At 36.8% G+C, this 26,437-nt stretch overlaps 1 protein-coding gene across 1 annotated transcript in view; it reads left to right on the forward strand.

Moving 5' to 3' along the window:
* The window catches only part of PKHD1L1 (PKHD1 like 1), a 165,871-nt gene that overhangs the window by 63,871 nt on the left and 75,563 nt on the right, over positions 1-26,437 (forward strand). The window contains exons 36-50 of the mRNA XM_034668487.1: positions 467-637; positions 1,195-1,418; positions 2,163-3,147; positions 5,321-5,569; positions 6,305-6,454; positions 8,094-8,268; positions 9,253-9,409; positions 9,759-9,915; positions 11,154-11,233; positions 11,697-11,826; positions 12,876-13,005; positions 16,668-16,909; positions 18,312-18,448; positions 20,554-21,583; positions 23,140-23,331. Coding sequence (XP_034524378.1) covers positions 467-637; positions 1,195-1,418; positions 2,163-3,147; positions 5,321-5,569; positions 6,305-6,454; positions 8,094-8,268; positions 9,253-9,409; positions 9,759-9,915; positions 11,154-11,233; positions 11,697-11,826; positions 12,876-13,005; positions 16,668-16,909; positions 18,312-18,448; positions 20,554-21,583; positions 23,140-23,331 — 4,209 coding nt within the window. The remainder of the gene's footprint in view (positions 1-466; positions 638-1,194; positions 1,419-2,162; positions 3,148-5,320; positions 5,570-6,304; positions 6,455-8,093; positions 8,269-9,252; positions 9,410-9,758; positions 9,916-11,153; positions 11,234-11,696; positions 11,827-12,875; positions 13,006-16,667; positions 16,910-18,311; positions 18,449-20,553; positions 21,584-23,139; positions 23,332-26,437) is intronic.

Genomic DNA, 26,437 nt, shown 5'->3' on the forward strand with positions numbered 1-26,437 from the left:
TATGTGTTTTAATCATACCAACTTGGTAGCAAGTCATGAACTTGGGTTGATTGGATTCAGCAAATTAGTATTTCTTCTAGGACAACTCAGTGCAAAGTGTGCCAGTTAGACCATATGTTTTGTTCTATATATATAGCAGTTTGAACTTTTTCTCATGAATACAAAGTATTGTTTGTTTTTCAACACATGTTGAAGTTTTCTTTAAAATGTGGTAAGTTACGCCAGACTGGATGTGATTCTCTAGAAAAATTAATGCTGGATCTTGTCTTCCTGGAATGTAGTTTCAATATAGAAGATAGTTCTTTTACAGCCAGTGAGTTTCTTTACTACTTCCTGTTGAAATATCACATGCGTGAAAAATAAGAACCCTGTCATCTGCATGTGTGATTGAATGATCATTTGAAATTTCTTTTGGAGGATCCATTAATTGCTTGTGTTTATTATGTACAATGTTATTTTATGGCAGGTTCATTTTCTTACCAATTTACTTCACCTGGAATCCATTATTACAGCAGTGGGTATGTTGATGAGGCGCACTCCACTTTTCTCCAAGGAGTCATTAAAGTTTTACCAGCTGAAACCAGGCACATTCCCCTGCACCTGTTTGTGGGTAGCACTGAAGCCACATATGCTCGGGGTAAGAAGGTTAAAGACGGAAACCCTGTTACTCCAGTGATCTAGAGTGTATGTAGCCTTTTTGGAGTAAGAAGCGGATGACTTGGCGTAACCCTGCTTCTGTCTCTGACCAACCACATGACCTTGGATAGATCTGGACAGTTCTGAGGCTAGAATTTATTCCATAAAGTGAGGCCCATGTTAATGTTGTCCTGCCTTTCTCCCAAAATCCTTCCGTGCCTCCAATGAGATGTAGCATGAAGAAGTTTTGACACTCTGTATGTGCCCCCAAAATATATCAAAATGTGTGATGATGTCATTGTTTTGTTTTCTGCATAGGACCTGGCCTTAGATGAATTGAAAAATAAATTAATTTTTATATTCACACTTCTCTCTTTACTACCACCTTTGCCCAGGTCTTTATTTTAACCTCATGTTGCCTGAGCCCCTCTTGTCATTAAAACAAAACCAAAAATTTTTTTAACAGAATATAAACCACCACCAAGAGTAATGCAGTCTGAAAACAGTTCTTGTTTTAGAATATCATCCGTGACTTACAGGCAGTTCTTTTGCCTAAAGGACCTGTGAATTTGCACTTGGGGAGCTCTGTGGCAGGCTGCCTAGCAACAGAACCCTTGTGTGGCCCGAACAATACCAGGGTTACAAATTCAGATGGATTGGTCTTTGAGCTTTCAAGTTGTTTTTCACCATCTATAAACAACATTAGTCCATCTGCTGGAATACTAAATGAGTTGATAACCATTACTGGACATGGCTTCAGTAATCTCACATGTGCTAATAAGGTAAGAATACAAAGATCTCCTTTTTACTACCATACACTCAGTAAAAGGAAAATGTTTCATCCATAACCTCATAATTTAATTTGTAACAGCTTTATTACAATATAATTCGTATACCATATGATTCACCCATTTAAGGTGCATAGTTCAATAGCCTGTAATATGTTCACAAAGCTGTGCATCCATCACCACATTCAATTTTGGAACATTTTTATTACCCCAGAAAAGAACCCCTAACCCTTAGATATTGCCATCAATCTCTTCAACCCTCCCAGCCCTAAATAACCACTAATCTACTTTCTGTCTTTATGGATTTGCCTATTCTGGAGTTTTCTTATAAATAGAATAATATATATGGTCATTCGTGACCAACTTTATTCACTAAACATAATGCTTTCAAGGTTCATCCATGTTGTTTTATGTTTATCAGTACTTCATTTCTTTTTATGGCTAAACAATATTCCATTATATAGTATACACATTGTCTTCATCCATTTACCAGTCCTGGGCATTTAGATTGTTTTCATCTTCTTGACTATCATGAATAATGTAGCTATGAACATTCGTGTCTGATCATAATTTAGTTTTGAGATTAATCCAAGAGATGCCTTAATCAGCCCCCAAAATATTCTTATGAATAAAAAAGTTTGCATGAGATTAAACTTTTAAAATTTAGTTGTTAATACAAAATTTAAGTCCACACTAGAGTAATGTATTGACTTGTCTCCGTATTCATTTCACTTTTAGGTTACAATTGGTAACTACCCCTGTATTGTAGAAGAAAGTAGTTACAATTCCATTATATGTCATATTGATCCTCAAAACTCAATGGATGTTGGCATCAGGGAAATTGTCACATTAACGGTCTACAACCTGGGCACTGCTATCAGTACACCATCCAATGAATTTGATAGGCGATTTGTACTTTTGCCAAACATCGACACGGTGTTGCCACATGCAGGATCAACTACGGGAATGACAAGAGTGACCATAAAAGGCTCTGGATTTGCAGTCTCTTCTGCAGGTGTAGAAGTCTTCATGGGTCATTTTCCATGTAAAGTTCTATCAGTAAATTATTCAGCTATTGAGTGTGAAACATCTCCTGCTCCCCAGCAGCCCGTGAAAGTGGATCTTCTGGTACACGGAGTGCCTGCCCAGTGTCCGGGGGACTGCAGCTTTTCATACTTGGAAAGCATCACTGCTTTTGTAACAAGAATCTTCCCAAACTCTGTCGAAGGACCTGTAAAAGTTCTTATTGAAGGAGACGGCTTTGGCACTATCTTGGAGGACATTGCTGTTTTCATTGGAAACCAACAGTTCAGAGCAATAGATGTTAATGAAAATAACATCACTGTTCTTGTGAGTCCTCTTCCGGCTGGACTTCATTCTCTTAGTGTTGTGGTGGGAAGTAAAGGCTTGGCTCTGGGAAACCTTACTGTTAGCAGCCCTGCAGTGGCATCTATCACACCAACTTCTGGAAGCATTGCTGGTGGAACTACGTTGGTGATCACAGGAAATGGCTTCTACCCAGGCAACACCACAGTCACTGTTGGGGATGAGCCTTGTGAAATTTTTTCTGTCAACTCCAGTGAAGTCTGCTGCTGTACCCCAGCAGGGACAGCTGGAAGGGTCAGTGTGAAGATCTTTGTTAATGCAGTTGCTTATCCACCTCTGTCATTTACGTATACCTTGGAAGATACTCCACTTCTCAGAGAACTTGTCCCAAATACAGGTACTCCAGTACTTTCCTTTTGTTTTCTCCATATGGTATTATCAGTAATATTTATTAGTGTAGAATTGGAATAATGTTTATAAATGATTATTAAGATGTGTTTTTAGACAATCCACTTAACCCAATTAATACATGGGATTTGAGTTCTGTGTACTTTCCATTTTGTGATTGTTTTTTGCACATTCTTGGGATAAAATTTTTAGTCAAATCTCAACTTCTATTTGAAACAAAATCTGCATTAACTTGACCTAAATATCAGAATGAGGAAGAAATAGATGGCTATCTATGAATTAAAATTGAAAATTAATTTGTGTCATTAATGTTGATATGGCACAGGAAACAACTGTTCAAATTCAGAAGTAGGTTACTAAACATTGAGAATTTTCCTGTATATCTTGTTGCCATGAAACTACAATTGGATGCTAACTTATTAACTCAAGTTCTTTTTAAGGATGTAATTGGCCCACTCAGAAAAAAAATTAAGAAATAAGATTTACTTAATGATTTAACATAACTCATTTTTCTAAGCTAAAAATAGATTGAGATGTCTTCTTAATTTTTTGTCATTATTCTATGCTGTTTCTGATCACCTTTAAGCTCTTGGAATGCTTATCATCTACGTAATGAATTCTGGAGAGGCTGCTATAGTGTGATGATGAAACATGGCCTCGATGCCTAGGTTCAAATCTTGGTTCTTCTACTTTACAGTGATGCAACTTGGGACAAAGCTTTTTAAATATTAGTTTCCTTATGCATGCAAGTACCTACCTCATAAGGTTAAAGCAATTAATTTGTATAGTGTAACTTAGAATGGCAACTTTAATAAAGAACTAATTCAATGCTGGCTCTTTAAAAATAGTCTTTCTTTAGTTTATATTACCAGAAAATGTGGTCAGGTTTGGGTAAGATGTGTTCTCTCCCTTCAAGAAGTTTGCTATTGAAATTTTCTTTGGTATATCAAGTTTTCTCATTTAGAAAATTTTTAAAACAAACATGAATAATAGCAATGGCATAGTTTCCCCCATACATTTGTAATCATTGCAAATGATGAACTGGAAATTGGCATATGTTTTTATTTCCATGAACCATTTCTGTCCCATCTCTTTCTTTGAGTGTGTCTTTCAAACAATGTATCTGAAGATACAAGACTTGCAGACAAGTGAGAACTTTCCTTATTTACTAAGGAAACAAGGCAATAGATAACACTTAGAACACTTCCATTTGAAAGGTGAAAATACTAGACAAAATTAAAATTTAAGGCCTAAGAAACTTTTTTTTTTGGCTCACATCTTAAAACCATTTCTAAAATGAAAATCTCATAAAACTGTGGTCTTTAAAATGACAATTTAAATGTCAGTGATCTTTACTATCGTCAGTTATATGGTTCTTTTTATTATTACTACTTGAATTAAAATCAACATACTTGGTGACTCTGTATGTGTAACAAGTTACATTGATTTGTACCTATTCACTTATTATTTAGGTATGTAGGTATTCATTTGGATGACCTATGAAAAATTCTTTGTGTTTAATGCCCTCAATGCATTTTTTGTCAAAAGGAGGAAGGAAGGGAACAGAAGAATTGCAGTACTTTGTTCTATGTACATTTATTCAAGGCATCAATGTCAACATTCATTTATAATTCTTTAAATTAATTCCTTATTTCTATATATACTATCTCATATCTAATTACTTATCTATCATAATTTATCAAGTATACATATTGAAAATATTTAAATTAAGGAAACTAATCCATCCTCAAAAGAGTTACCAATATCAGGGAAGTACCAAAAATAAAAAATAGTAAGCCCCATCCCTAAAATACACTCCAACCCACCACCCGTGCTGAGACATTCATACTTCCTGATTCTGAATCTTCCCTTTTCCTTTTTTTCCTCTTCTCCACGAGCCTGAACTAACATTAACAATAGCAGCAGAATAACAATGCAGTGGAATGGACAGAAGGGCTGGGAAATAATTAATGTTGAGATAACTTATTGTAAATATACTGTAGATTGTAACATATGGTATAGCCCAACTTTGTGTTTTGTTAATATTTATATTAGCTTTGAAATACTGGATATTATTTTGTTTATGGGAGTAATTAGGTATATCTTTAAATGCATGTATAAGTTCTGGAATTTAGATATATTGTTTGCTTTTTTTTTAAAAGGTCCACCAGGAACCAAAATTCAGATCACTGGATCTAATTTTGGTATTGATATCTTGGACATTTCGGTGATGATAGACAACATTCCGTGTAATGTAACCATGGTCAATGACAGTGTACTGCAGTGCACCACTGGAGATCATGCTGGTGGCACTTTTCCTGTTACGATGCTTCATAAGACAAAAGGCTTTGCTGTGTCCACAGTTGTGTTTGAATACCCACTTGCTATTCAAAATATTCATCCAAGCCAAGGTAGACATAAATGTGCAGGAACCTACAAATATTTTATATTGTTTCAGTAAATACTTACCTTATTTAGGAAAAAAAATATTTTTCAAACACTTAAAATTTGTAGTTCCTATAACACACTAAAATATTTTTGTTTATGCATCAAATAAGCATGCATGTGTCTCAACTAATTATCTCTACATATTCTTTTATGGCCTATATTTCTCTTAGTGTTATATAATTAACTTCAAATTTAATCCTACTTAAAATGTCCAGATTATATATGAAAATTTTTTGTAAAATCGTGTTTAGACATCACTAACTTGTAGTTATGAATACATAAATAGGTATCTTTTCTATTTGAAAATTATTTTAGTAGTTAAAACCTTAAGAAAGTATAACCAACGTACTTCTAAATCAATAGTAATTTTACATTTATCTTTTGACTACTCTGAAATTCTTTTTGAAATCTCTCTTAAATAAAATTTTAGCCCCTAGAAGTAGTTTAAATAAATGATGGAATGTAACATTTATTCAGTAAAGGTGTTAGAAGACTATAATCAAAAGACATTCAGTTGCATTAATATAGGATAGTATAATATAATATAATATAATATAATATAATATAATATAAACTTCAGTTCTAAGAATTATTTCATTTAGTGTAACTTACTTCCTGAATTCAAGTTTTAAAATAAACACACAGAGGAGGTTTTCTTTTCATTAGCTATGTTTTTCCCTCTTGTGTGTCTTCACTAGGGAGCTTCGGTGGTGGTCAGACCATGACTGTGACAGGCATCGGCTTTAATCCACAGACCTCAATTATATTAGTGTGTGGCTCAGAATGTGCAGTTGACAGGCTTAAATCTGATTGCACAACACTACTGTGTCAAATTCCACGTAATGATGGTGAGTAGTCAGAGCAAAGAATGGCAGTGTTTGAGACATGGTTAATGTTAAAGAAATCAGCGTCTAATTCTTATTCCAAGTTTTTGTGTTTTGGGGGCAGTTGAATCACCTTTATGACTATATTGATTTTAAACAATTTCTTCAGATCTTTGTTTTCTAGGTTTATATGTCTTGCAAGATTCATAACATTTGGGCTGGTTGAATTGTTTATAATAAATTGCAGTGTTTCAGTTTATCGCATAAATGGAGCATGCCGAATGGAGAACACATTTTAATTCCTATTGAACGATTAGTTTCCATTTAAGATAGGGTAGTATAATGGTTATGAGTATAAACCCTGAGAATGCATGGCCAGATTCAAACCCAAGCTGTGTCTTTGGACATGTTATTCAACCTCTCTGTGCCTCAGTGTTTCCTCATCTGTAAAGTGAGAATTATCACTTTCGCCTACTTTATAGGATTATTATGACGTTTAGTAAGTTAATGTATGTAAAGTGGATGGAATGCTATCTGAAACATGATATGTGACTTGCTGTTGTCATTATTATTACTCTTATTATTTAGCAGTTAAGAGCCCAGGCTCTCAGGAGCCCCCAAGTCTCATTTTGCCACTTACTATGTCATTTCAGCTAAGTAATTAAACTCCTCCGTTTCATTTTGTCCATCTATTAAATGGAGATATTATTAACCCTAATTCTTGGGTTATTGTGAAGTTTAACTATCTGACATTTTAAGTGTACAACAAATTTTAATTACCTAATGAAATTTAAGAAGAACCAAAAGGAATGCTCTAGGTGAATAAAAGATAGGGTTTATATGCATTTTTTAACAAAATCTGATGAAACTTTTCTAAACATTTTGACTTCTTTTCTGACTTCAAAAAAAAAAAGATTCCATTTATTCACTTGAGAGAAAGAGAGAGCCTGAGCAGGGTAAGGGGAAGAAGGAGAAGGAGAGGGAGAAGCAGACTCCTCACTGAGCAGGGAGCCCAAACGCAGGGCTCAATCCCAGGACCCCAAGATCAGGCCTGAGCCCAAGGCAGGTGCTTAACCGACTGAGCCACCCAAGTGCCCCTCTTTTCTGACTTCTTTAAGAATATTGAAGTAAATATAACATTTTTGTGAATGAGCTTACTTATCATTTGAACATCAGTTTATATGCTGGTTTTTTAAAGAAACGCAGCAGTGCTGTCAAGATTTGTCGAGGTTTTTGGGTTGTCTTAACACCAGCTCTGCTTCTTCTTTGTACACTTTTGCACTGTGTGTCTGTGCCTTTCCTGTCTCACATCTTGCTTCCAGCTGTCACTCCTTGGCACAACCCATGTGTGTGCCTTAGCAGTTCTTCCTCCTTTCCTGCTCTGATTTACAGTGTTGGATCCTCTAGGGCTGGAACCCCACGCAGGGAGGTTTGCAGAATTGTCTGCACCAAGAGGCTCCAAGGAATGGTCTAAGGTTTTTTTCCCTTCAATAATGTGCATGAACTTTGTGATGTTTTTGGCCATTGCTAGAGATCCCTATAGCCTGTTTATATTGGAAGTGATTTCAGGAAAAGGAAGATGTTATGTAAAATGTTTTGGGGTTTTGGGAATGAGTAAGGGCCTGATGGCAGAACTATCCTCAGTTCAATCCTCTTCTCCTAGGCAGAGGACCTGAGCAAGCCTGTGAAGTGAGTGTGGTCAATGGGAAGGATTTGTCACAGTCCACGACTCCTTTTACATATACTATGTTACTCACTCCACTCATCACTGAAATATATCCCAAGAGAGGCAGTACCGCAGGGGGCACCAGACTTACAATCACGGGATCAGGCTTCAGGTACTGTCTTCGCACACGTACATTAGTGCGTATACGCGGGCTCACACTATCACTCCTGCTTTCTCATGTGTAAGAACAGTGCTTAAATATAGTCATGTAATGTGTACCCATCTGCTCAAAAGTCATGCTTTAGGCACATCGTCATACTAATAGCTAACATTTATCAGGGACTTATTCCGTGTCCGGCACCTTCTTACCCCATGGAAACTTTCTGCCTTACCCTCTTAGATATTTTTATTCCATTTTATAGTTAGGAGACCGAAATTAGAGAGGTTAAATAACTTGCGCCAAATCCTAGTCAGATCCCAGGAATAAATCACATCTTGTTATGCTTCCCTCACCATCTCATCACCAACCATGATCTGCTTCATTGGGTCAATGAAACATGTCTTCATACGTCACCTCCATTTCATTGTAACTAGCCAGATTCCTTCTTCCAAAGCATATTCATTATTTGGCTCAAATTTATGTACTGCACTGTCATCATTCTTCAAGGGGATAAGGCTGACTTCAAAACCCCAGATCGTTTAAATCATAGGAGGCAGTTTTAATTCCTCAAATCCATAATTTCTCAAGACCTTGGACTTGCATTTTTACATGGATATTAAATTATAAAGTCTTTGAATGTGGTGAAAATATCACATAAACAAAAGGATCCCTGAAAGTCTTTTATAAAAGTGGCTCTTTAGAGACTAACAAAGCATCTCTCAATAAATTGAACCCAGGCAGTTTTCCTCCAGCATTGGAATGCCTGCTAATTTGTAGAGTTTTACTTCCTGGCTTTTTAATCTTTTTGTTTACTTTTTTCTCAACAAATATTTTGAAGTCTTACTACTGAAAAAAGTGTCAGTCTGCACTTTGATGGATCATAGAGTAAGGTCATTATTTTTGCAATAATGCATATCAGTAAGAGTGTTTGATAGTGTGACCTAGAAATTTGAGAAAAAACATCAGTGTTTTGTTTTCCCCCTTTTTTCTTTACAGCGAAAACATGCAAGATGTTCTCATCACCATAGCCAAAGCCAAATGTGATGTTGAATATTCCAACAAGACATATATCATCTGTATGACAAATGCCCACATCTCTTCAGGGTGGGCTCCAGTGCATGTCAGCATCAGAAGCATGGGCATGGCCAGACTGGTAAAAGCTCTGTTGAGTATAGTCATCATCACAATAGAAATGTTAATGTCTCCAAAAAATAACTGAGATGTAACTATACTAAATTTAAAGTTACACGTTTTTGTTGCTTATTACTAACATTTTATGATTTCAGGTTTTGAATTATTCTGGATTGAATCAATTGGTAATTGATTTTTCTACTTCACTATTATTGGGAAATAAACCAACAGGCAGCTATCACATTTAAAGTAGATTATACTTTATTACTAATTAACGTGTTTACTGGCTTAGATGTCTTCGTTTTTGAGAAATTGAATGAGGAATTCTGATAAAAACTCTCAATTTAAAAGTCTCTCATGTTTTATTACAGGATGATTCTGACTTCCTGTATGTTGATGCGTGGTCCTCCAACTTCTCATGGGGAGGAAAATCTCCCCCAGAGGAAGGGTCTCTAGTTGTTATTACAAAAGGACAGACAATTTTGCTGGATCAAAATACACCTATCTTGAAAATGTTGCTTATTCAGGGTAAATTTCTGAAAGTCTGCTTATTAGATTCTGTCTATGGCTTATTTTTGTAAAGTAAATTTAACTAAAACTCATGACTGTGAATATCCATAGTGGTATGAGGTTTTTAATGCAACGCGTAGTACTGTGTCCTTTAAATTGAGCATTAGAATCTGTTTGTGGTATGCAATTATTTAGTGTGTTGGAAGCAGAATCTTTTAAGGAAATAGAAAAGAAAATATCAGAATGTCTTGCATTTTTATGGGTAAGCATCTTTTAAAGGTAAATGTTTTATGAAACTTTTGTTTTAATAACAATATGTGTATGCATATGTGCATATGCCTACGAGCTTGTGGTGGATCATAATAGTGAAAAGTATTTCCCATTTGGAAAAAGACTGGGTTAGTGGGCCCCAGGGGTTATAAAATCATAGAGATTTGCTAAATTCTATACTAAATGACCCTCTGACTCCCATTGGATGCCAGTTGTGATTCTCACCTTTGCCTTTGAACATGCTTTCATTGTACTTGGGGTTCTCTCTGCTTCTTGATATTCTGTTATTACTGTAGAAGACTAAATAAGCAGAACTCTTGTAATTGCACGTAAAAGCAATAATGATTGGCAAGAGTAAAATGCCTTGGGCTTTCATGTATAAATTTTGCCATAATGGTTTTAGCTGCTCAAAGGCCTTTATGTTTTGTTTTTGTTTGAACTTCTGGGATAACAGTAGTGTTTCAATTTTTTGACGTTATGAGCTACTGGACCTTTGGACAAGTAAAGTTTTATGTTCACAAATTTACATCAGTCTCATAAGAATGTATCTTAGCATAGTCTTTAATGCCAATCAGGCTATAGGTGTTGCTAGTGCAGATTAGTGGATAACAGTTCAGAGGTAATGTCAGCATTATAATGATTTCTACAAAAAGTGCTTTTCTTTCGTTTTAATTGTTTTTGTTCTTAATTTATATTTTGAGGCTCTGTGTTTATAGAACTTTAATTTATGTAGCTGCACTCTTTAAAAGCCCACTGAAAATAACAAGGATCAAGGAAAAATCATCTGCCTAGGGATTTAATTTTCTAATCAACTCCTGGGTTTTTTCTGAAGCCTTTATACTTTATGTTTCCAAAGAGCTGAAGTTAAGTGACATGCAAAATGATAGCAGATAAGAAAAAGAAATTAATTTTTTATGTATAATTTAATAAATAGCATTTAATGATAATTTTCCTTTTGTTGTATTTCAAAATTGTATGGTTCATAGGTGGGACTCTAATATTTGATGAAGCTGACATTGAACTGCAGGCAGAAAATATTCTAATTACAGACGGAGGCATTCTTCAGGTATATGAGAGAACCTAATATATAATCATCAGTAACCTCTCTCCATTTCTTTGTGAAATATCATGTGTAAAATGGATAGTGAATTATAAAAAAACTCTCATAAATTTCTCTTTATATATGTCTCTGTTATTAGTCTGAAATCCTTTTTCTGGGGGAAAAGTTTCCCAGAGTATTCCTGTGCTTTTAATGGAAAGATAATAGTGTATTATAACAGAGCAGAATTTTAAGTAGAACAGAAAAAAAAATTGCTCTGAGGTGTGGCTAAAGTCAATCAGTATTCTTTCCAAAGATCTGACATAGTGTACTCGGCTGCCTAGAAAATTTAAGGTTTATCTGTCATAAGAAAGGAACTGTGGGATAACTGAACAATCAGTTTCTCAAAAGAAAGGATGGCTTTCGAGTGGTTAGAATTGTGGATATTAGGTTTTAACTTTTTGAATGATGCTTGTGAAACGCCTTGCAGATTGGGACGGAAGCATCACCATTTCAACACAGGGCAGTCATTACTTTGCATGGACACCTGCGATCTCCTGAACTCCCAGTATACGGTGCCAAAACTCTGGCCGTGCGAGAGGGAATCCTGGATCTGCATGGTAGGACAGCCAAAAGGGCTCAGGGAATTGGTCCAGGAGATACTAGCCAGAAAACCAGAGATAATTCTCTTGATTATTCTCTCTGAATGAAAACTTGCCAGGCTTCTCCTGTCTTTATGCATCCCCCTTTATCTCTGCCCTCCCCTTAGCAGGCCAGGTCAGCCCCTCAGACTACCAAGACTACAACCAAGGTCACTCCTGGTGAAGCCCTTCTGGGTCTTCTCTATACCTTTCTGCTTATTCCTTTCCATATGTTCCCATAACACCTTTTGCCTGTTTTAGCACTTTGTATGTAGTGATTGTTTACTGCATTCACTTATCTATATAAAAAAGCACTAAGTCTGGAAGCAAAGATTGTAGCTTCTTATATTTGTATTTTTAAAAAGGCTTTTTCTAAAGTATAACTTTAAGTTTATAGTTGTACTTTTATATAACTATATTCTGGAAATGTGTCAGGAAATAAAAACGATTACGGTCCTGTTTGAGGTATCAGGTTTACTTATTCAAAGGAAGCATGGTGTGAATCCTTTTTCTATTGAAATCTTCTATATTGAAATAAACTATTTCTTTTATAAATTTAGAATGTATAAACATCCCTACTATGATGATAACTGTTGTCCTGCATTGTGCTACATAAATATCCTAATATAATTTTCAGAAATTTACACATTTCATTTGTCTCTAGATTACCAGTTTAAGCGATTAGATCTACAATGGCAAAGATAAGAGGCCTCTGCCCATTTTAGCAATAGTATCACACCATGTTTATATTGTGTTCCTATAAAGAAGATTGTTTTAAGTGGAGTATATCATGGCAGGCAGATGTTTTTTAGTTTTGTAGACCCACACATGTTATCATAAACCTGTTACTTTTATAAAGCAAACGTTCTAAATATTCCTTTTTGTTTTTTGAGAAAGGTATCAAATGCTAAGGTAAAATGAGACTTCCCAAAATTTATTCAATCCAGGCAAAAATTTAAAATGCATAAAGCTCTCGCTATGCAAGAAAATGCATCTTCAGAAATACTCAGTGTGTATGTTGGCTCCAGGTCTGCCTGTTTCTGTGATCTGGACTCGTCTGGCTCATACTGCAAAGGCAGGGGAGAGAACTTTGATTTTACAAGAAGTGGTAACTTGGAAACCAGGAGATAAGATTGTAATTGCAAGCACAGGTCACAGGTATGATGTCTTCTGGGAGTGATCATTTTAATTTAGGACGGAGATTTTTTAAACTATGTAAAAAAGGGTTGTTCAGAAAGTCCACAACTATTTGATTTAAATTTGAAAGCTCTAATAAAGAAATGTGAACAGCCAAGTACGTATTTGTCAAATGTTAATGTTGGGTTGAACACCAGTGTGTTCTTTTCATTGATTGATTTATAATAAGGAAAAGTATAAATTTGAACCTATAAAATGTATACTAATGAAATATTTTTCATGGTTAGATTCTCATATAAGATTTTGCTGGAAAAAACATTCTGCTATTAAAAGTCATTTAGAAACCTCTGACTTAGAGCTTTAGCTAAACACATTAATGAATGCAAAAATGTAAATGAACTGCTTTATTTGGGGTTGCCAAAGAACACAGTTGAAAGCAGCTAGTGAACTCTTTCATATCTTACAGTCTTGGCAGTGGTTCCCGTGGAGTAAGATTGTTAGTAATGATCGAATCAGAGAGAAAATTATTATAGAATGAATGATGATTAACATAACCTTTTCCATGCCTGACATTTTACAATTGAAACAGCTTATGACCTTTAATTTCTGTTTAATTATATGTATTAACAAGCAAGAAATAAAAGGAACAAAAGTAATATAGCTACACAGAATATTGGTGGGGAAAGAGAGCAAGAGCAGCTGTATTTTTGTTTTCTTGTTCAAAGTATGGGTAGTAGCAAAATTGGATATGGTTATGCTTATCAGGTAACAAATAGTGATTTATGATAAGAAACAGCTAAATTATGTTAAGGTCGTGACTCAATTTAGAATTAAAATTCAAGATGGCATTTTGAGTTTGCCATTTTCCAAGTTAAAAAAAGACTTGCAGATGTTAGGGAGAGTTAAATATATACATAGCTTTATAAGTGCCCTTTTATTTCTGCCTCTGAAAGAAATTTTAATTACATAATGGCAAAATAAAAAGCAGCAAAATGACAGGGCTTACTAAAAGAATAGAAAGTTCTCATTTATAGCTTTTCTATATGAAATAAGAGGGTAAGTTGAGAATTTAGCTGAGGGATATTTATTTTTAAGAAACAAAAATTAAGAAATTTCCCACTAAATTTATCTCACTGTTCACGATTTCATTTGTAAGTTGTATTTGAGAATTTGTAAAGCAGTGGTTGAGAATATTACTTCTAAAATTAATCAGGCTGGGTCCACCTCCCAGCAATACCACTTACGAGTCCTGCAGCCGTATTATTTCATTTGTTTGTGCTTCAGTAAAACTGGAACGCTCTTTGTATCTATTTCAGAATTATTGTGAGAATTAAATGAGTTAGTATGTGTAAGCACTTAGAGAGGAACTGGCTCAAAGTAAGTGCTATGTAAATGTTAGATATTAAAATAAATGTTAAGTATTATTACAAAGGAATGAAAAGTGTATTTAGGTGTACATAACACAAAGGATGCTTTGCAGAAACTTCTCAAAGAAATCTCTGTATCATCTGAATCCAAGAGAACTTGGGAGAGACCAGCCTAAACCCCTTTTCTGTACCACCTATGGGATCTTGTGCTATTGATACACCCTTAGTTCGAGCACCCTTCATCCTCAACTCCCCCGGCTTCCTTTCCGCACAATTCCTTCCCGGGGTCTTTTGGACTTGTGGGTTTCTCCATCCACTCACTATCATGAGAAACACCTTTATTCTCCTATCCTTTCTAGCCACTTTCATTTAATCTTTTTATTTTTTAATTTTTTTAAAGATTTTTTTTTTTTACAGAGATGGAGAGTGAGAGAGAGTGGGGGCAGGAGAGGTAGAGGGAGAAGGAGAGAGAGTCACAAGCAGACTGTGCTGAGTGCAGAGCCCAACTCGGGGCTTGATCTCACAGCCCTGAGATCACAGCCTGAGCCAAAACCAAGAGTCAGACACTTAACAACTACACCACCCAGGCACCCCTATTTTGTCTTTTTAAAAAAATTATGAAATTGACTAAATATTATGCCCATTTTTTCATTGCATTTTTGTTATCCATTTTTTCCCCTTAAAACCCTATAGTATAATTTTGATCTTCACAAAAACTTTCCCAGTGACTTTCTGACTACCAGCATCCTTCATTTCCTGCACATCACCAGGTTCTTTGGGTTCTGCCCTTGCAACGTCTCTTCTATCCTCTTTCCCTGCTCTCAGTTTAATTTCGACTCTGTCCCTCACACCTGGAATATGACATCACCTTCCTATCTGGGCTCCATTCCTCTATTTTCACCCTGTCACAAATTCATTCTGCATTAATTTGTTGAATCCATCAAACACTGTTAGTGAGTGGTGCCAGGTAGTGTCCTAAGTGCTCAGCCTACAAAATGACTTGCTTTCTAGAAGCCTTACCTAGAGGAGCAGCCAGGTAGCGGCAAGGACAGGGCAGCAGATAGGCTGGTAGTAGCAGAGGTGAGGGGACCGCAGTGTGGTAACAGTGACCACTGACAGGACATTAGGCAGAATGTGCTGGGAATCCAGAAGAAGGACCCCTGAAGTCGAGAGGTGACTTTTTACCTAGTTCCCATGTGACATTGTCATTTGAACTGGTATTTAGAAGAGAAGAAAGATTTGTTAAGGGAGAGAAGAGTTAAAGGGAATGTCAGGAAGACACAGAAATAGCTCCCCTAAGCTTACCTCCATTGACTGCATCGCCCATGCTTTAGTAGATAATATACCACTGGGCACTGACACACGTCTCTGAAAGTCACTTTCTACTTGGCATGCTTTGCTCTGTGCCTAGAAAATAGGCGGGACATTCAGTAAATGTTTGCTGAACGACCAAATACATGAATGAGTATTATAGGATTGATAAGTCCTTTGGCTGTGGCTGGACTTGGAGGTATACTGAAGTATAGGGGGGAGCCTGGGTGGCTCAGTTGTGAAACGTCTGCCCAGAGTCCTGGAATCAAGCCCTGCATAGGGCTCCCTGCTCAGCGGGGAGCCTGCTTCTCCCTCTCCAACTCCCCCCTGCTTGTGTTCCCTCTCTCTCTCTCGTTGTCTCTCTCTGTCAAATAAATAAATAAAATCTTAAAAAAAAAAAAAAGAAGTGGTAGAAATGAGACATCCGACACTTCACCTCAGTCGTTTCTTTTCCCTACTCCAGAACCTCCAGCGGCTTCCTCTCTAAGGGTTTCTCAACTTCAGTGCTGTTGACACTTTGAACCTGACAAGTCCCTGTTGTGTGGGTCTGCCCTATGTATTAAAGGATGTTTCTATAAAATCCTTGGCCACTCCCCACAAGATGCCAGTAGCACCCCCTGATTTGTGGCAACCAAAAATGTGCCCGGGCATTGCCAAATGTCTCGTGGCGGGATATAATCATCCTCAGTTGAGAACCATTGAGTATGATCTTCAAAGTTATAAACAAATAGTTCTTTTGAATACTTTATAGGAATGAGTATAGTTCTCTGAATAACTGTAGCACTTGGAAAATATTTATTTAATTGAAATGCATTTGTAAAATTTATTCAGTTACTCAAAGAAAGACTTAGAGACCATCTTCAAATTCCTCTTCAGAATATTGTATGACATTTAAAAATTTCCTATTTTATAGATGAAGTGTTCAAAGACCGTAAGACAAATGCACTAACACAAGGTTATGTTGATTTAGGTTAATCTTGAAAGTTTTTTGTTAAAATTTTACAGACACAGTCAACGCGAGAATGAAAAAAGGACGATCGCATCTGTATCTGCCGATGGCACGAAGATAATACTAACTACTCCGCTGGATCACACGCACTTGGGAATCACGGTCACACTCCCCGACGGAACTCTGTTTGAAGCAAGAGCTGAAGTTGGAATTCTTACAAGAAATATTTTAATAAGAGGATCTGATAATGTGGAGTGGAGTAACAAAATTCCAGCATGTCCTGATGGATTTGACACTGGTAATTTTAGCAGCCAGAGCTTGTCAACTTAAATTGTTTCCAGGCATTGCAGAAATGGTCCCTGGGAGCAAAATTACCCCCAGTTGAAAACTGCCAGGCTAGGTTATGCTCTAGTAATAAATAAGCCCCCAATGGCAGTGATTTAAGATGAGAAAGATTTATTTCTCATTCATGCTGCACGTGCCCAAAATGCTCATTGTAATGATTCCAGGATCTGGGCTGGTGGAGGCTCCACTTCAACAGACGCCTCTGTGACCCTTGGGACAGAAGAACTCATGTGATGGCTGGGGGGTCAAGCGACAGCACTTAATTACTTTGGTCCTGGAGTGACATGTGTCTCTTCCACTCAGGTGTTGTTAGACAGAATTGATACCATAGCTATGCTTAACTTACCACAGTTCTTCTGTGTGTGCCTGTGTGTGTATGTAGATAGATAGATAGATAGAGAGATAGATAGATAGATAGATAGATAGATACTTTTATGTAATAACTAATACCATTATAATCCGATATGTAGTTNGCAGTTCTTCTGTGTGTGCCTGTGTGTGTATGTAGATAGATAGATAGATAGATAGATAGATAGATAGATAGATAGATACTTTTATGTAATAACTAATACCATTATAATCCGATATGTAGTTAGATACCAGCAAACAGAGCTTAAATATAGCGTTTCCTTCAATGGGATAAATGAGACAAGGCTCCCTGGATTCAGTGTCAAGTAACCTACATTTGATTACAGTTCATGAAACCTAACTCCATCATCTTTATTTTTTTTTTAAAGATTTTATTTATCCGTGTGACAGAGAGAGACAGCCAGCAAGAGAGGGAACACAGGCAGGGGGAGTGGGAGAGGAAGAAGCAGGCTCCCAGCAGAGGAGCCCGATGTGGGGCTCGATCCCAGGACTCTGGGATCATGCCCTGAGCTGAAGGCAGACGCTTAACAACTGAGCCACCCAGGTGCCCCCTAACTTGATCATCTTTAAAAAAAGAATATGTCCTGTTCTGCCCCCTTACTATAGTTACAGGAATTGTCAAAATACATATTTTAGTGCTACACAACCATAAGATTGCATTATGTTAATCCCCAAATTTTGGGGCAAAGCTTCAGAGATAATTAGACAACATACCTTTATCAGTATTCATTCAACCTTTCAAATATTTATTGAGTCTCTTTGAAAAATTCGTTAATAGGTACTTTGGGAAATGCAAAGATAAACAAGACAAGGTACTTACCTCTCTTACTATCTAGAGGATGAAATGATGTGAATGCAAATAATTATGTCCCAGGATGAGATTAAAAATATATATGAATAAAAAGATATAATGGGGGAATCTTACTATAATTAGAGGATTTTGCCATGGTTTTTCCTTATGTTGTCTTAAAAAATATTTTTTAAAGGTGAATTTGCTACACAGACATGCTTCCAAGGAAAGTTTGGAGAAGAAATAGGAAGTGACCAGTTTGGAGGCTGCATTATGTTTCATGCTCCCATACCTGGTGCTAACATGGTAACTGGAAGAATAGAATATGTAGAGGTGAGAGGCATTATTGTTAAATCACGGTGGTTTGCCCAAGGTTATTCATACAATGAATAAGCACTGAACTCCAGCTGTCTACCAAATGCTGCTTGTAATCTAGTAGAGGAGACAGATAAGTAAACACACAATTTTGATACACCCAATTTTTCACCCATTTAATCATTCTCTATTTTGTTTCTCTATTTTTCTCATACCCCACATCAAATTCATCATCAAGTTCTATCCACGCTGCGCACAAAATACAATGACCCACATCCACTCTCTCTCTACCACTGCTACCCGATCCCACACAAAGCCACCAATCCCTCTAACCTAGATTACTATAATTTTCTCCTAACTCATCATCCTGTGTCCACCCTTTCTCCAATAGAATCTCCACAACACAGCCAAATACAAATTTTTAAGTATAAATTAGATCTTGTTGCACTCTGTTAATGGCTTCATATCACACCAAAATCAAAAAGCCCAAGTCCTTCCCATAGGACCCACACAATCTGTCCCTCAGCGGGCCTCTGACTTGACCTCCTATGATTCTCCCCCTGGCTCATGGCCTGCTAGCTTCATGGGCCTCCTTGTACTGATTGACCATGTCAGGCATATTCCTGTCTCAAGTTCTTTGCACTTGCTCTTCGTGATGCTTGGAATGCTCCTCTACCTAATGCTTGTATAGTTCACATTCATTTCAGTCAGGTGTCTCCTCAAGTGTTCTCTCTTAGGAGAGGACTTCCCTCACCATCTTTGTATGAAATAACTGCCCACACCTGTTTTCCTTTATTTACTCAGCTCCTGACGTATATCTATTTTCGATCTCTCCCTCTAGAGTGTAAATTCAGTTAGTTTCAGAGATTTTGTCTTCCTGGTTTTCTGCTGATTCTCATGTGGCTGAAACAGTGCTTGGCATATAATAGGTTCTCAAATGATTGTTAATTGAATCCATATATAAATAAATGAATAAAGATGCAAGTTATCTCCAAGAGATTAGGAGCCCCTCTGTATGTTACTCATATTCAGTCTATATAATCAGAGTTTAGCCTAGTTTTTGTCAAGTATTCAGTAAAAGGGAGGAAGGAAGGGAAGAAGGGAGGAAAGTAGGAATGTAGGAAGGAAGGATGGAGGGAAGGAAGGAAAGAAGGAAGGATGGGAGGAGTGTGAGAGAGAGAGAGAGGGAGAGCAAAATCTATTAATCTATTACACTGGGAACACCTAGACTGCGAACAACGTATTGAGGGTGATAGAGTCAACATCTGTATTTTATGAAACTTCCTTCCTCCTAGAATATCTTACATATATGTGATATCTGACATATGGACTGAGTGAGGTTGCCAGGGTCAATCTGTGTATTAATTATTAATAATAGTTAATTTTTAATTTTTAGTTGAAGAATGAAAATAAGTGCCCTAACATTTTACTTCCTAACCTTCTGTGATATTACACGCACACACACACTCACACACACACTTGTACACATGCTCACACACTGGCATCCTCTGTATTAAATTACTAGATCATCGGCCTATTGAAAGAAAGCGCAGCACAGTAGTTAATAACAGCACCAAATGTAGAAGCAGACCACCCTGAGTTTAAATGGAGTTTTATAACCATGAACAAGATACTTAGCCTTTGTGGACTTCAGCTTCTTCATCTGAAGAGTGAAATTGATGATCACTGGCTACTTCACAGAGCTGGGGTCACATCTGTGATCAACACAACACAGTATCTGGCACATGGCAAACATTCAAGCAATGTTTCTTATTATTATATAAGAAAGTGACGGAGAAAAATAAGTCTTTAAGAGGTTTTATTTTGCTAAACATGGAAGTTTAGTAATAGACAAGTGAAAAGCAGAAAATTCAAAGATGGCTTTGGTTCATTCATTCATTTGGAACAAGTATGGGCTGTTATATATATATATTGAATAAAACAATGTGGGTTGAAGGTCACGTAACATTTTCGAATGATAAACGTGAATAGTATGGGAGATATAAAAGTGTTACGAATAATTATTATAAAATTGGAGATTATTTTGAAACAAGAAGATAGAAGCCGGGCAAATTATGTGTCTATGTGTATCACTAAATTGCTATGATTTCTGGGCTTGACAGATTTTCCATGCTGGCCAGGCTTTCCGGTTGGGGCGTTATCCAATACATTGGCACCTGCTTGGAGATTTACAGTTTAAGTCTTATGTAAGAGGCTGTGCAATTCACCAGGCCTACAACAGAGCCGTGACTATCCATAACACACATCACCTGCTGGTGGAGTGGAATATTATATATGATATCAAGGGAGGAGCATTTTTTATAGAAGATGGTATTGAACATGGCAACATTTTGCAATATAACTTGGCAGTATTTGTGCAGCAAAGTACTAGCCTTCTGAATGATGATGTGACCCCGGCTGCATTTTGGGTAACAAACCCCAACAACACCATACGACACAATGCAGCAGCTGGTGGCACTCACTTTGGCTTTTGGTACCGAATGAACAACCACCCTGATGGGCCATCCTATGACCGAAACATTTGCCAAAAGAGAGTTCCTCTCGGAGAATTCTTTAACAACACTGTTCATTCTCAAGGTTGGTTTGGAATGTGGATATTTGAAGAATATTTCCCCATGCAGACAGGATCTTGCACTTCTACCGTGCCAGTGCCTGCGATATTTAATTCACTGACTACTTGGAATTGTGAAAAAGGAGCTGAATGGGTCAATGGAGGTGCCCTTCAGTTCCATAACTTTGTGATGGTAAATAATTTTGAGGCTGGAATCGAAACCAAGAGGATTCTGGCTCCTTATGTTGGAGGATGGGGTGAAACCAATGGAGCAGTGATTAAAAATGCCAAAATAGTTGGGCATCTCGATGAACTGGGAATGGGGTCTGCGTTTTGCACAAGCAAAGGCCTGGTTCTCCCATTTAGTGAAGGCTTGACTGTATCTTCTGTACACTTTATGAACTTTGACCGTCCCAGTTGTGTAGCTTTGGGAGTGACGTCCATCACTGGAGTATGTAATGAGAGATGTGGAGGCTGGAGTGCAAAATTTGTTGACATCCAGTATTTTCACACACCAAACAAGGCTGGCTTTCGATGGGAACATGAAGCAGTACTGATTGATGTTGATGGTTCACTTACAGGTAAATGTTATGTTCTAATTTCTGACAATATGCATTGGAAATATATGTGTGTTAACAGAGTTGAACTGTCAAAGCAGACTCACATGAATCACAGATCTTACCCAGCACCAAACTTTGCAAATGATTTAAGGATATAGGTCAACACTAGGCATAGATGAGACATTCTTTTCTGGAAGATGCCCCAGTTGTCAAACATAACTTCCCAAAATATCCTTTCTTCTTGCATTTGCACTTTCTTTTGGAATTAACATCAAATTCTTTTTTTTTTATTTAAGATTTTATTTATTTATTTGACAGAGAGAGACAGCCAGCAAGAGAGGGAACACAAGCATGGGGAGTGGGAGAGGAAGAAGCAGGCTCTTAGCGGAGGAGCCTGATGTGGGACTCGATCCCAGAACGCTGGGATCACACCCTGAGCCGAAGGCAGCCGCTTAACGACTGCACCACCCAGGTGCCCCTTAACAGCAAATTCTTAACAATATTTGTGGAAACATTGACTACAAAAGGAAATCATTTCAGTTTTAGAACTTCTTCATTTTATATTCAGTTAATTATACAAATAATAAGCTGTTTACATGACTACTCAAATTCTCCAGCCAGTCATGCCCCATAAATGTATATATCCCCAGTTTATTTACAGAAGCAATGTAGGCAGACTTGATATATCCTACTAAAATACTTTAAAGAAAAGGAGTAAGTTACAGGCCTGCTGTTACCCTTTTCTTTCCAATCTAAATTGTGAATTGAAATTAGTTAAAAGAATATGACTGTAATATAAAATTCAACGTAAGTTATAGGTTAAAAATTTTTTGCCATTTCAAGTTTAGAGTATGCCACATTTTTTGTAAATATTCATAATTTCTAGAATTTAGTGTCTTTACACATTTTTAATAATAAAGATTTGTCTAAATAAGATAGCAAGGATGTATGTGTGTGATTCTGCACAAAGAGATAACTGACAAGTAAATCCTACACATACTGACAATTTACTTTTGATAGACTTTGTAAGATGGAGTAAGATTCATCTCAATATTCGAACAGGCTGAGTTCTCAGCTGTGGTTGTTGACTTTTGCCTACTATTCTAATTGTGGCTCTAAGAGGGAGAACATTTGGGTGGTTCTAAGATACAAAACTTTGTGTAACTTTTATCAGTTTATCTAATTCAGCTTAGATATTTAATGCTAGTTTGTAGTCCATTGGTTAAGAGTATGGACTCTATGGTCAGACTGCCTGGATTTGAATCCTTCTGTGTGTCCTTGAGCAAGTTACTTATCCTACTTCCCATCCCCTATTTGGCTCTCATGGGCACTTCAGATCCTGTGTTTCAGCTACATCTACAATAAGCTCCCTGACCAAAGAGTCCACTGCAAAGCCTCTGCATGAGCTCCTCTTGTCCCATGCCAAAAAAAAAAAAAAAAAAAAAAGAACCNTTTAGATTTTGTTACTGGTACTATGGGTCATAGTCACTAGATGTCGTAGACAGTTTGGGATTTTGTTTTGTTTTTTAGTTTTCCTACATGGTATAGGAAACATGCTGTTTATGTCCATCTGCTAGGTCACAGAGGACACACCGTCATTCCACACAGCTCACTACTGGACCCTTCTCACTGCACTCAAGAAGCCGAGTGGAGCATTGGGTTCCCCGGGGCTGTCTGTGACGCCTCAGTCAGCTTCCACCGTTTGGCATTCAACAAACCTTCTCCAGTATCTCTGCTTGAAAAGGATGTGGTTCTCTCAGACTCTTTTGGTAAGTGGAATATAATAGTTTAAGCCACTAACTTAAATATGTTTTTCTATTTTCATCATCATCTTTTTAAGTTGTCACTCACTGTCTGGGACACGGAAAAGGTAAAATATTTGTATCAGTCAGTAACCAGGCAGAAAGCAAATAACACACCCAGAAATGGGCCTGTGAGGAGTATTGAGTAAATGCATGGAGCAGCTTGATGTTCTGCTTGCTTGGGGAGCCTCCAGACAATATCACAACAGAGTGGGAAAGTTGACCTAGTCCTTGGAGTGAGGCAATAAAATATACCATCACCCCTGCCAGTGAATGCAGACCGTTTGACATCTTTGTTGATTGAAATGGGATGAGGGAGCATTGTTGATTTGCTGACTTGTTTCAGTAGAGATCCCATACTTGGAATACCGGATGAGCTTGACATCATTACCAGACTAGGTTGCAGATCATTATTCATGACCCTTCTGGCATTTGCACCAGCCAACAAGCAAGTTAAATGGGGATGTGCCCTTTGGTTGATAGACACAGGAGCCCACCAAGAACCCCCTACTTCCTCACAGGAAGAGAGTCAGGGGAATAAGTAGCTCAGTTCACATTCCTCCTTGCCTTGCTTCTCCTTCTTGTGCTTCCCATTGTCCAAAGTCATGGAGAATGGCGAGCAATGGATCTGCAGGAAAAACAATAAGTACGCAGGGCCTCTTTTATCATTTATTATGATGTTATCAGTCATTATAGTTAAGTTTAAAACATTCTTACTAGAGTTTCTTCCTCCTATGAATTGAAAAAGTCATATGCCTACTCTCTGGATAATGGTTATACCCGTTGTCTCAGTGACTTAAGGACATGAACCTGGCAGCCATTTCTTTTCTTCTGATAACCAGATGTCCAGAATGGAGCAACATTACTTAAACTTTTAGAGACTGTGGTATAATAAACAGTATTTTAAGCCAAGTGAATGTTTTCTGACAGGCTAAAACTAAAAGGAACCAAAACATCAAAAACAAATGATATTATTTTATCTGGTGAGGTAATATGTTAGTATCTCCCATTACTATGTCATAAAATAGTTACTTATAATAAAGCTTTTAATCAGATCTCCAAATACTTTATGACATACCTATGAATAGATGGAACATTAGCTTTATATAAAACATGGTCTAAGATAATGTTACAGAGGACTCAGAGATGTACAGCCATCCTAGGTAAATTATTTTTAATATTTATCATGACAAAAAAAGATATATACCTTACACTATTAATTTTTAAGCAGTAATATTTAAACATTTTAAATATTTTTGGTTTGTTTTTTTTTTGCTGTTATTAGTGGTGGTGGTAGTGATGATTTTAGAGAGAAGACTTTGTGTTGTGTTTTTATTTTTGATTCAAGAAGTCTAATACATCTGCATTTATGAGATTGTAGCTTTCTTGTGAAGTCTCTCTGTGCCTTTTTGCCTGATCTTTTCAGGAATGGAGATCTTTATTTAATTACTAACTGAACACCTTGGTGGCAAGATCTATAAATTTATCTTTCTGTCTCCCACATAACTCAATACACAACACTGCAAATAGTAGGCGCTCAGTAAGTATTGAATTGCAATGGAATTAGTTGTACTGCTTGGACCAAATTACAGAGTAGAGAAAACATCACTCCAGGTACTTTTCTTTTTAATGTGACATAAAAAAAAATAAAACAACTTGCATAGTCAAGTATATTTGGCTATTTTTATTTTATCTCCATTAAAGCCAAATAAAATGATTCAGTACTAAAAATTAAAAATGAAAAAAGATCATTTTATATATTGTTTTCATTTTCATTTTATATATATACTAAATGAATCAAAAGTTCAACAAATATACTAGAACAGTATGGGAAATAAGATTTGGTATAACTTTACATATATCTTTAGATATCTTTATTAAAGTGTCTCATGCATGATGATGTGTGTATCTTTATGTATGTATGTGTGAATATATGTATCTTTATGAATATATATGTAAAGTTAGACCAGATGGCAAATTAATTTGAGACACTTACTATTAGTGATACTATAGACCAGATGGTACATTAATTTGAGACACTTACTCTTAGTGATATTATTTTTTTGAATATTAACTTCAAATTTCAGCCCAAGATGCTTAAAATCAACATGCTGAAAATGAGTGCATCCGAAAAAAAATTAAGGAAGTACAAATAACTATGAAAAATGACAATTAGTTTTGGGTTTTTTTTTTTTAAAGATTTATCCATTTTAGAGAGAAAGAAAGAGCACGAGCAGGGAAGGACAGAGGAACAGAGAGAATTCCAAGCAGGCACAATGCCCAGCAAGCATGGAGCCTGATGTGGGGCTTGGTATCACGACCCTGAGATCATGACCAGAGCCAAAATCAAGAGTCGGATGCTTAACCAACTGAGTCACCCAGATACCCCCCAATTAGTTTTATTTACCAAAAGAGAATTATCAAGCAAATTCAGTTTAAAGTATAATTCCATGCATCAGAAAACTTTAGTGAAGGTTGGTTTGCCAAACATAGAGCAAATTCTGGAGGTTTTGGATGATTTTCATTAATTCTTATGTAAGTCAGCTATTGCTTCATGACAGACTATCCCCAAACTTAATAGTTTAAAGCTATAATCACTGTTTTCACTCTCATGTCTGAGGACTGGTTTGGTTGATCTTGGCTGTACTCAGCTAGGATGCTGTGTTTGAAGGTGAGGATCCAGTGGGCTTTGCTCCTTCCCAAAAGTTGAATTCAGGTTTCCACATGTGTCTATTTCAGAGTTCAGGCTGAAGGGAGAGCCAGCTACCTGGGGCAGGCTCTTTGCATTGCAATGGTAGAGGTTCAAGATGGCAAGCTTCATCCAAGCAAGCACTTTTCAAATGTTTATGACTGTCACATCACCCAACATCAACAGGTCAGGGAAGTCTACTCTGCACTCAAGGAGGGGAGAGGAAAGAATATTTGCTGAATAATTCAATCATCATAATTCTTCTCATACACTGCAGGTCTTTTGGAACTGTATGTTTTAGGGTCTCTGCTCATGGCCTTTTTAAATGTAATGCTAATTTACAAGCCTAAGAATTAATGAATTTGTTCTTCCTTGATATTGGAA

Source organism: Ailuropoda melanoleuca, chromosome 9, assembly GCF_002007445.2.
Source record: "Ailuropoda melanoleuca isolate Jingjing chromosome 9, ASM200744v2, whole genome shotgun sequence".
Lineage (NCBI taxonomy): Eukaryota > Metazoa > Chordata > Mammalia > Carnivora > Ursidae > Ailuropoda > Ailuropoda melanoleuca.